The 11,498-nt window shown below is 33.6% G+C and overlaps 2 protein-coding genes across 4 annotated transcripts; one reads left to right on the top strand and one right to left on the bottom strand.

Annotated features, from left to right (window-relative positions):
* Positions 1–2,387: 2,387 nt before the first annotated feature.
* LOC146903547 (two-pore potassium channel 1-like) lies at positions 2,388–6,720 on the bottom strand. Of its 3 annotated transcripts, XM_085736110.1 has the most exons (5): positions 6,583–6,720; positions 5,969–6,333; positions 5,285–5,389; positions 3,803–4,638; positions 2,388–2,671 (listed from the first exon to the last, which is right to left on the bottom strand). In XM_085736110.1, exons 2-5 carry the CDS (start codon positions 6,089–6,091, stop codon positions 2,524–2,526), a joined length of 1,212 nt encoding a protein of 403 aa, XP_085592236.1. In that variant the 5' UTR covers positions 6,092–6,333; positions 6,583–6,720; the 3' UTR covers positions 2,388–2,523. The 3 variants fall into 3 exon arrangements, with proteins under 3 accessions (XP_085592236.1, XP_085592238.1, XP_085592237.1); XM_085736112.1 differs by lacking the exon at positions 5,969–6,333 and having other exon boundaries at positions 5,285–5,421; XM_085736111.1 differs by lacking the exon at positions 5,969–6,333.
* A 2,161-nt stretch (positions 6,721–8,881) lies between these two features.
* Positions 8,882–9,271, top strand: LOC146903546 (histone H2B.11-like). The gene has a single exon (XM_085737250.1). The coding sequence runs from the start codon at positions 8,882–8,884 to the stop codon at positions 9,269–9,271; it is 390 nt and encodes a 129-aa protein (XP_085593376.1).
* The last annotated feature ends 2,227 nt before the right edge of the window (positions 9,272–11,498 follow it).

Below are 11,498 nucleotides of genomic sequence, written 5' to 3'. Positions count from 1 at the left end.
AGTAAAGTTACTCAATAATTTTACACAGCCTAATAATACTTCTTTAGATAATAGATAGTGATAGTACCGTGGAATGATAAAGTTGAGCATCAATCATGCTGCTAATAACAATTAGTGAAATGGATTGCAAAATTTCCTTTATAATTTGCTGACACCTTTTGCTTCATTGTTCAATATAATAATTATTATTGAGATACTTAGATAGAGGATCATCATCACATACCAATCAGGGTCCAGGATAAATGTAAAGTAAACATAATTACTAGGGCTTAATTTTAAGGATCCGAAATCATTTGATTTAACTTTTAAATAAAACGACAAGATTATTTGTCATATTCTTTTATATGCATGCACCTCAAAAAAAAAAATTGTCATATTCTTTTCTGTTACGAATTTGTCATATTCTACTTGTGTCCATTATCATCAAAACGTATATCAATTTGGACTATTGAATCAGTTCAGTGATAATTTGATTGTACTTATGGAAATTTCTCTGGATAAGACGGCGATTGTAACTAAGGAAAAGAAGTGGTACTCATTATTCTAATTTGAAAGCGACGAATTAAAGATGCTTTGGCTTAGATTAGGAGAACGGTATAATTTAGGATTAATATTCATATAACTTTTTTTAGGGCAAATATTCATATAACTTGTCTTCTTTGCTTAAAAGTATAATATTTTTCTCAATTATCGAAATCGATACCAAAAAGAATTGAACACAAGATTTTGATAGAAGCACGCTTCAAGATGATAAGTCAACACTATCAAAAGTGGCGGAGCCCTTAACCCACCCAAAAAATTAAAAATCATAGATTCATTTTGTGAGATTTTAAATAATTTCTCAACCGTTTTAGTTTTTGGCAATTTCAAAAGCATCATATGTGATTTTTGCCATACTTATATTTTGATTGATTAGCATAAGTTTACAAGCTTTGTAATTTGTGGGGTTTCAAACCTCTTTTATATCGTTCTATCAGCTGAAAATTTCTCCAATTAAATTTGTATTATAAAAAAGTTTCATAATTTAGAACCTTCCAAAGCGTTTTTTCTTGCTTTACCATGATCACCGGATCAACTCAAGTGGAATAATAATGATCAAATGGAGTGATGATGAAACATATTTTTTTTGAAAAAAAAATGTCTACGGCTCCAGCTGTGTCTAAACTACACTGCCAAGGCCAAAGCCAAATGTCGATATATTTTGGTACACGACGAAGAGAAGGTTTACCAACAGCAAAATGAACAATGACTTCAAAAGAGGTGGCAGAGTACAAACCAATCATTCAAAGTTGAATTTTCTGATGAAATGATTTAACATATTTGACTTCTTAATATAATTTCATTATTACTAACCATTATTATTTGATTGTGATGTTATGAAAGTGGGTTCAAGCTAAGCTTCACGTGGTCCTCTCTGCTCTTCGTGTATTTTATGGTGTTTCTGATTTGGTAGATCAAAAATAAAATGTTTAAGAAAAAAACTAAAATATAACTACTATATTATTTAAAAATACGTTATTTTATACATGATTTCATAAGCATACGTCCTTTACGAATTGGTCAATGTGGAGGTTGCTATCAAGTAAATTTACTACTTTAGTCAATCGAAGCATAAGACATGACAATTTTAGGAGTACAATGTTTGATTTGTAAAAATACTTTGAATACAAAACAAACTAGAAACAAGAGACACGACAAAAATTGAAATTTTTATTTCTAATTATACCTCGGTACAACTTTTTGTCTCACACAAGTTGTTTTTCTTTTTTTTTGTGGTGGCCGGAGTTGAACCCTAGACCTTGCATATATTATACATTGTTCATACCAACTGAGCTAAGCTCACGAGAACCTCATGCAAGTTGTCTAAAATAGTCTTTTGTTCACCAAAAATTGCATAAGATAAAAAATTATTCAATACCGTAAAAATTTGTTTTACATTATTCAACCAATTTATTGCGTTGTCTTGTGCTTCTTTGTCCTGTATTAACCGTATAGGGGATTAAAAGCATCGTAGATGTGGAAAATTGAGAAATAGTGAACGTCCAATTTTCCACACAAAATTAGATTAATAGACAACAAGTCTAGAAATTTCCTTTGTATCGACTGTTTAGGCTCGATTTTAGCTCATTTCACTTCGTAAAGTGTAAACGCCTTGATTGTCTATGGAGGTGTCCTGTCCATTCAAGGCTCGATTTTAGCTCATTTCACTCTTTCACGCTTAGTTTAGATAGAGACCAAAACATTCTAAAAAGAAAATTGCATTGCATTGCATTGCATCAATTCTATGTGTATAAAGAACGCCACAAACATGAATGAAAATAAAAGTATAAATGCTCAAATGTGTATTCATTAAATCTAGTTGTTTTTTTGCATTTTAAGACCATTCATTAAAAGTATAAACTTGTTTATTCAGTAGCATTAACTTTAAGTTTCAATTAATTTCGAAAATTAACAACGACAAAATGATAATAATTGAGTTAAAATTCATGATGTGTATAGTAAGGCAGATGATGTTAAGATGGTTCAGAATTCAAAATTTCTGATATCAGCTTCAGTCAGAGTTCCTGATTGATCACAGTCTAGTTTTCTAAAACTCTCCATCACTGCTGAAATATCTTCTTGGTTGATCTTTCCCATTTCCTTCAACTTGTATACAACAAACTCTGCAGCACTGGGAAAAAATTGTTGATCAATATTGAGGATTTAATTGCTTAGTGTAGCTAAATTATTGGAGCAATTTATCAACGCAATACTAGTGATGAGGTGTTATAAATATGATCTTACTGCATCTCCCGGTGCAAATGATATAAATAAAAAGAGTAAATACATTTATAATATAAGCTTAGCACTATGAAGCACTGATACGTATCTGATACGCCGTCGATACATATCAAAGGAGTATCCAAAAAAAAAATAATTAAAAAATAAAAATAAAAAATTCCGATACGCCGTCGACACGTCTCCAGCACGCCTCAGATACGTGTGATTGTTTAGCTCTCTCCTTATTTTAATTTCCATTTTATTTTATTTTTTTTTATAAATGTATCTTAAACGTATCGTATCAGATACACGTATCGTTAGGCATGGCAATGGGGCGGGGTGGGGATGGGTTTTGCCTTCCCCATCCACATACCCGATTCTCATATACTTACCCGATACCCTACCCATACCCAACGGGGATGAGAAATTGAATCTCATCCCCGTCCCCGACGGGTTTGGGTATCCCCGCCCCATCCCCGTCCCCGCATTGAATAATTTTTTTAATAAAAAATAGAAGTTTTTTTGCATCCCTAAAAGCAACATTGTAATACATTATCCAACAATACGCTCACTTTAACATTTGTTAGACGTAATGATTTAGTAGATCCTTTAAGTATCAAAGGTAGTTTTTATTAACATGACAATTATCAAACAAAATAACATGACATATCAACATAAAGTAATATTTTACATTTGGGACGGGTTTGGGTATGGGTTCGGGGTGGGTACCTATATACCCGTTACCCGTCCCATACCCGTATTTTGAAATCGGGGAAAACCCATACCCATACCCAAACCCAGTCAAAACGGGGAAAACCCGTCAAATTGGGTTTGGTTCGGGTGGGTAACCGTGGGTATGGGTTTTGTTGCCATGCCTACGTATCGTGTCCGTGCTTCATAACTTATGAGTGAATTTGTAAATTGGTTCTCGAAATTATAAGCATCAGTCAAAATAATCTCTGATTATTGCGAATTGGAAAATATATCCCTGCAATTGTGAAGTGTCTGCTAAAATAGTTCATCTATTAGTGTATTTTAGTACCTGACAACTTTGTCTCCATCAAGATCTGCTGCCTCAAGATCACTTAGTGATAATTTTCGGGTGAGAACCATTTTTGCCAGTGATCTTTGTCTATCTTCAGTATAGAGTTCAGCAAGATAAGCAAAAGACTGAGCCAAGCAAATGGTGCTGCTCAATATCCAAAACACGGCAAAAATCCTACCGGCAGCAGTCGAGAAGCTCTTATCCCCATAACCTAAAGTAGTGACCGTGGAACAAACACAATAGAGTGCATCCACAAAATCTAGATTCTCAATAAAATACAGAAAAACAGTTCCTGCAATCATGAGCACAAAAAAAGTGGCTACTGCAAGCACAAACTTGTATTTGCTTTTCTTAGTTTCAAGCTCTTTAGCAACCTCTTGTAGACCAAAATTTTCAGCCTTGCACATGGACTCAGCAAGAAATATTTCCTGTTTCTCAACAATGTAATCTGCTGCTTTGCTAAGAATTAAGCCACCGAGAGCCATGCCAGTGAAGACATAAATGCATGCAAGGAGTTTTGCTATAGTGCTATTTGGAACAAGATCTCCATATCCAACAGTAGTCATTGTCACAACACAGAAATAAAGGGCATCAAGAAAATTATTTGTTTTTATGCCCTCAATTTGGTAACTTGTTAGATAGAAACATAAGGTACCTGTGCCTAGGTATGCTGCTAAACACAAGAACACTAGCCTGAACTTGAATTCTGCTTCTTGTTTATCAGTTATACATTGTGGGGATAAAGGGGTTTGGAGGACACCATTCTGTTCTTGCTGCAGATTGATATCTGTCTCTGAAGTTCCGCCACGCCGCGGTCTTCTTCTCTGAAGAAGGCTGTGTTGCACGGGTGCGGGTACGGTACCCGGTACGGGTGCGGGTGCGGGTACGGGATACGGCATTTCTCAAAAAACAAAGGTACGGGTACGTTACGATAATTTTTTTTTTTTTTTTAATTTAAAATAAATAACATTGCATGAGAAAATTATATTGCTCAAATGACGACAAAAATTCAACCAAAAAAAAAAATTACAACGCTAAAACATCCAAATTGAAAAACTAAAGTACCGGATAAAACTTAATAACTATGCATGAATAGGAAAAATCACACTCCAACTGTGGCGATATCACTATTTCCTTCCTCATCTTCAGTAAAATGACTAGCTTCAATGCTATTAATTCTCATAAAAGGGCTTGTTTTTCTCAAAAAAAAAAAGAGGATATGCGTGGAGTTAAGTTTGACTTTTATAAAAAAACAAAAAAAAACTATAATTGCTCCATTTTCTCCAAAAAAAGAGGATAAACATACCCAATCAGTACCACTGCAGTACCCCGGCCGTACCCAACCATTAAAAAAAAAAAAAAAAACCTGGTGCTTCATGGGTGCGTACAGTACGCGTACCGTACGTGTACCAGTACCCGCGCAGTACCCGGTACGGGTACGTTTAGCAAAACGGAGTACCCGTGCTTCAGAGGAAGAAGGTCACTCTTCTCATTGAGATGAGAATGTTCCCTTGACTCTGAAAGCAATAGCTGTTGAGCTTCATCACTGCCCATCAACTTATTTACTAATGCTTCATTCGTCACCTGAAAAGTTGAAGTTCTAAGATGCTTAGGCCCTGTTGGATAAACAGACTAATTATGCCCTTATTATATAAATGCTTATGTATAAGCTATTTCTATAAGAAAATATAAAATGTAATCAATATATTTTCATATGTTATAAACTATTTTCATAAGTCATTGTGGAGAGTTTATTGAAACGAGTTCAAAACAAATTACAGACATCTCATAAGCTCTCTCAAACAGTCCCATGACCACAAGTGTTCAAGTAAATAAGCTCAAATAAACCAATCCAGACAAACCCTTAGTTTTTTTTTGTAATGTTCGGAAGCTTAGAGCTCTTCAAGAAAATAGTACTAGAAATCAAAGAACTGATGAGTAGTAGTAGAGTTTCTTTTGATGACAACAACAATGGAATGAAGTTTTTATGCAAATCAACTAAAAACAACTCCCAGGCATGTCATAAGTAGTTTCCATAAACTCTCTCAAACAGCCTCACAAGTGGTTTTACCGGTAACTAAACTCAAATAAATCAATTCATACATGAATAGTGCTAGAAACACTCACTCTTACACTCTTTTTCTACCACTCACTCTTTCTTACCCAGTAAGGACCGATTAGTCTTGGGAACCAATTCCACCGTCCGCTTGCAAGGGGCACATTTAAAGCAAGAGCAAAAATCTTTATAGCTACCCCGTAAGAATTGACACTGAAAAGATTTAACATCTTGAGAGGAGTACATTAGAAGTTCTCAACCCTACACCATTCACTCTCTTATTGGATGAAATACATGTGGCCCCACCACTTTACGTGGGGCTACTCCCGTAACAATGGGACCCACATGTATTTTACTCAATGGGAGATTGAGTGTTAAAAAGTGGGTCTTATGGTGAGTGTCCCTAGCACTCATCGCGGTGAAGACAGCTTAGTTTTCTTCTACCATGTTCTGAAGTCTGAACCACGAAGCTCTTCATGAAAAAATAGCAGTAGAAATCAAATAACTAACGAGTACAATTACCATTAACAATTACAATTACCATTAAATTTCAATTCAATGTTAGAAACTAATGTGTTTACAGATTAATTAGAAAAAAAATATAGAGTAATAGTTATAGGCTATAAATCAATATCAATAATACATTATTGAAATAGTATAATATCGATTGAAATCTTAAAAGGCACAAGAAGAAGTAGTGTAAGAAAACGATTGGATATACCTGATAAGGTTGTTCAAATTTCGTTTCGTTCAATTAACCATGAAGAAGAAGAAGAAGAAGAAGAAGAAGAAGAAGAAGAAGTTGTCGATTGAGGAAGTTCAGAAATCATCCAGAAAAATAGGCAATAATGTCTCCGATGCTTCCAAATGGACATTCTAAAAACCTTAAAATGTTTAAGATTGATTATCACACTTTTTTGTCGTGGTGGACTAGGAATAGGATCCAATGACTCAGATTTTACTAGTTTTATCTCTCAATTGTTCATTTCAGATTGAGCGGTCTATAACGGTTATTAACGTGTGGAACCCAATTCCCTTATGTTTCTATCCCTTTTAAACTTTTTCTTCCCTCTTATTATTTTCTTATTCTATAAATAATCATTCATTTAAATTAATAGTATACATCTACATAATACAAGTTCAAAATCGCTAAAAACAAACTATGCGAATAAATTTACAACATCCATGTTAATAACATAAAACGATAGAGTATATATGCCTACAAATATGACTATATTCAAACCACCTAAAGATTGTTTCTGGATCTGCAACGTTGCGACGCAAAAGTCATTGATTGAATTTGCACTTGATCAAAACTAATATTTCAACCTGAATCAAATAAACAATGTACTAAGACGAGAAATAAAAAACACACCGCACAAAAACGGGAAATCAAAATAAACAAAGTCGTGCTAGACGATGAAATCACAAAAACAAACGAAAGAAAATTGAAAATATGTGAAAATCATTTATTTAACTAAAAGAGAAAGAAAAACAATCCAGATGGGTGATTTTGGATCAAGATTGACCAAAAATCACCCTTCTTTGGTTGATCAAGTTCTTCTCTCTTATTAATATATGCTAACATGATGCAAGTACTTGACACACCACACAAAAATGAACAACACAAAACAAACTTTTACATTGTCATTGTCATTTTAGGTATATTACAATGGCTCTACCAACTAAGTTAGAGTGACTATTACACTGTTTTGAGTATGTAATAGGGCCGGTATGAAGGCAAATAATATAATACCCTACTTTTTGAGTAGTTTTGAGTGTTGGAAATTGAGATAAAAAAACTTAAATATATTCCTTCTGTTCCATAATAAGTAAGTTATTTGAAGAAAAAAAATTGTCTCAAAATAATAGACTATTTCATTTTTCAATACAATATTAATTACTTTTTTTCAATTATAACTCTAATTAATATTATTTTCATCGCTCTCATTTCAATATATTCTACTTTGCATTTATGATAATGAGGAATGCACCAATACTTTACAATACACTCAAAACCATTTTTCTCTCTCTTTCATTTAATATTTTTTTTCTTAATATGTGTGAAATGAACAAAAGACTCACTTATAATGGAACGGAAGGAGTATTGTTTTATATGCTACTTGTGAAGGAATTTCATGGAGGTGTTTTTCAAAATTTTAATCTTCTTAACACAACAAATCTTATTGAAACAGGTCTTGATTAAATCATTAATCACAAATTAAACACATACTTAAACACTTTAATGATTCATGTGTTTACCTCTTGAAGCGCAGAACCATTGTAGCAAAATTGTTTTTGATCACAAGCAAAGCAACATAGTGATGTCTCCACTCAATCCACACAAACAGAACTTCTCCGATGACCGGTGCTAACCAATTCATATATATATTAAAGTCATGATACAAAGCCAAATCCAATCAATACAGATTGACTATTAGGGTTTACTCCAACAACTTGTATATATTATTATTGCTTAAGTCTATCAAAATACACCATCAGAAGCGTGTTTTTGGTAAAATGTCGCATTTTTAAAGATGGATTGAGAAACTATCTTATAATTCACACCAATAATACCATTGAACCATAAAAACTTGACAACAGCCTTGTTCACCCAATAAATCTAGAGAGTGAGTAAAACTTTTTTAAGTCAACTTTTTTTAAGAGAAAAAACTTTTTTAATATTGAGAAAGATGTTTGTAACACAAAATTGAGTTCAAAGAGGGTACTCCTCTGAAATGAAATATAACAAAAAAATATTCAACGGATCTGCTTTGTTAAATCAGTTAAACGGAGAACCAATCTAAAAATTAGCGATTGAGAGTTATCTCTCGATCACAAACAAACTGAATTAGGATCCGGTGGAGTTATATTCTGTATTTTGAGGTGTATGTTAGCAATTGAAAGAGCCTAAAGAGCAATCTTCTCAACTTTTTTGTTCCCTCGGCCCAAATAAATATCAGTTCATTCTGCTTAATATAAAACCCTAATCTATAAATACCCTATGATCATCGCACAAGATGGAACTGAAGAATTCGAAATCCATGGATGTAGATACCACCGATAAAGAGAAGAAAATCAAAATCAAAATGGAGAAGAAGAAGATGTTAAAGTTTAACAAATACATCTACCAAGTTCTGAAGAAGGTGCATCCTGACATTGCTATATCTGCCGAGGCCATTAATATGATGAACACTATCTTAACATACATGATGTTGAAGCTTGCACAGAAAGCTTCCAAGCATAACAAAATACGTCACAAGAATTCACCACTGGTCGAGCCGGATATCTCGTCTGCGGTTAGGGAAGTCTTTTCCCAAAAAATGGCCGACCTTGCCCTCTTATCAGCTTTCAATTCTGTAATCAGATTGAATGTAGAAGACATCTGTCATGGAATCACCAAAATGTAGATAGATAGTTATATTCCCATTGAGATTTGAGACCAGTGATCTAATCAAGTGGATTGAGATTGTTAGAAACCTAATTTTGTATTCCAATGTCTTTGATTACTTTTTTCTCAATCATTGTGAATATTGCATTGATAATTCTCTTTTTCAGCCAATATTATGATATTATATTATAGTCATGGTTTTAAATTGCTGTTGCTGCTATTACGGTTTTGATGTGAATGTTGCCATTGGGGCATGAAATAATTTTAATTTTTCACAAACTACCATACTATTGCACTATCACCACCATAACAAGAGTCCTAATCCACTCCGTACAATAGTGATTGAGATATGTTTGAAATACATAGTTGAAAGATTGTTGAATATAAGTTTTTTTTTTTTATTAGATAGGAAGCATATTGGGATTTGGGGTTCTGGAATTTCAATTTTTTGTTGAGAAGGAACATGGCCAAAGTTGTCTAACGTGGTTCTTGAACTGCCATACACGTGATTGAAGATCGCACCGCAATTGCGGATGTGGACCACAATTTGAAACTTTGATTATAGAGTATAATTTATATTCTCTTTGCTATTATGGTTGAAACTTGAAAGTCTTAGATAGGGATGTTGATATTGATGGAATACTACATTTGTTAGTTCTTTGTTGCTTCATATTTTACATAAAGGAACCACCGCAAGTCTGTTACTTTATAATCCAAAATAAGTTTGTTTCACTTATATTCGACAGCGTCAATCGTTGGTGAAACATTAGACTATGTTTGTTTGAGTTTTGATTTTAAGTATATGGTATATATATCATTACATCAATAGAATTTCCCATGCCAATATTTATGGTAAGTTGTAGTGTTGGATCAACAAAAGATTAATTTAACATTGAATACTTTGGCAAAAGTTGTCCAAATGACACTTGACAAGGCAGTCTTACTTCCTTTGTTATCTGATGAGTTGAGTTGTTGGTGAAGGCAATCCTTCTGAATTTCGATCGGAGTATAATTATAATAGGAAAGTGCCCATGTGAGTTTTTATTAAGAACTCAATTCATGAATACATCCTGTGCGAAATACTAAGTGCGTCGCTTAATAAGATGATGTCCACTACATTCTTATCATCCTTAACTTTAATCTGAGCAACATTGGCACACGTTAATGCGGAATATTACTGTTTTCACTTTTCAGAGATGATAACTCATTACATCCAACAGAATCATCACCTGGGATATGAAATTAAGCAGCAATAGAAGCTTTAGAATGCTGTTGACTGCTTTTTATTACCTTTATCTTCATTTTTGAAGGCTTTCACACATTCTCTATTAGTACTAGTAGCATATGGTTCTGCTGGCATCGGATTTGCACCTTGTGACGTGTCAAGTCTATTTTTTTGGTTCTCCCTTAAATTTTAATCAATTTTACATATTCTATGGTGGCTTCTAAATAAAACCAATGAATATCGGTTTTGCAATTTATCAGATCAACTGAAACGACTAAACCGACCATATCTGTAGTATTTACAAATTCTGAAATCTAGAAACATGATATTCATTGTTATATAGAGGAAATAATGTATGTTTTTTAAGAGCCTGGCATAAAACTTAATTTGAGTCATAACGAATGGCATGTTAAAACTTAATTTATTAGAGAGTTAAAGTCTATCTAATAGAGATACCGTGTATAATTCTAATTCTTTGATGCAGCATTCGTTGATGATGGATTTCTTCATCATCTACCAATATGTATTCTCACATTGATTTTCTTTATCATCTACCATGTGATTGTACTTTATTTGGTTGATAGTTTTATTCAACCGATTGTGATTTTCTTGATTAATCAATTCATGAGATATCAATTGGTAGTTCTTTTTTGCTAAGGAAACTCCGCTTGGTAGCTTTGTTAGGTGGTCCTTTAAATCAAGCGCATGATCATTAGATGTCTATCAACTCGGACATCTGATGAGAGAATTGTCACAAATGACTTGATGTTTCGACTCATCTTGATTTTCTCCAGACTCTTTGTGAATTCAGAACATGCAATGGTCCGTAGTATTTAAATAAGGATTCATAGTAGTTTTAAACTTCCAATGACGATCTGATGCTGATGTGTTTGCTCTGCTGCATTTGTAGTGCTTAGGTCGGTGTGCCTTTGTTTGATCCGTATCTTAATAGTACAAGATGTTTGTGAGTTGATGCGTATTGCTTGAACTCACTTCTGCCGCCAGTGGCTCCAGCGCCGTA

Source organism: Medicago sativa, chromosome 8 (genome assembly GCF_051527215.1).
Source record: "Medicago sativa cultivar Bolivia chromosome 8, Bolivia_mono, whole genome shotgun sequence".
Lineage (NCBI taxonomy): Eukaryota > Viridiplantae > Streptophyta > Magnoliopsida > Fabales > Fabaceae > Medicago > Medicago sativa.
The sequence above is the reverse complement of the archived record's forward strand: the minus strand, read 5'-3'. Positions and strand labels throughout refer to the sequence as shown.

Bases quoted from the DNA above. Each gene is read 5' to 3' on its own strand.
- LOC146903547 (XM_085736110.1), bottom strand. From the start codon at position 6,091: ATGTTAAATCTTTTCAGTGTCAATTCTTACGGGGTAGCTATAAAGATT. The intron at 5,390-5,968 runs GTAAGAAAGAGT...TCAACTTTTCAG, and splicing joins GACTAATCGGTCCTTACTGG to GTGACGAATGAAGCATTAGT. The intron at 2,672-3,802 runs GTACTAAAATAC...ATTTTTTCCCAG, and splicing joins GATGGAGACAAAGTTGTCAG to TGCTGCAGAGTTTGTTGTAT.
- LOC146903546 (XM_085737250.1), top strand. From the start codon at position 8,882: ATGGAACTGAAGAATTCGAAATCCATGGATGTAGATACCACCGATAAA.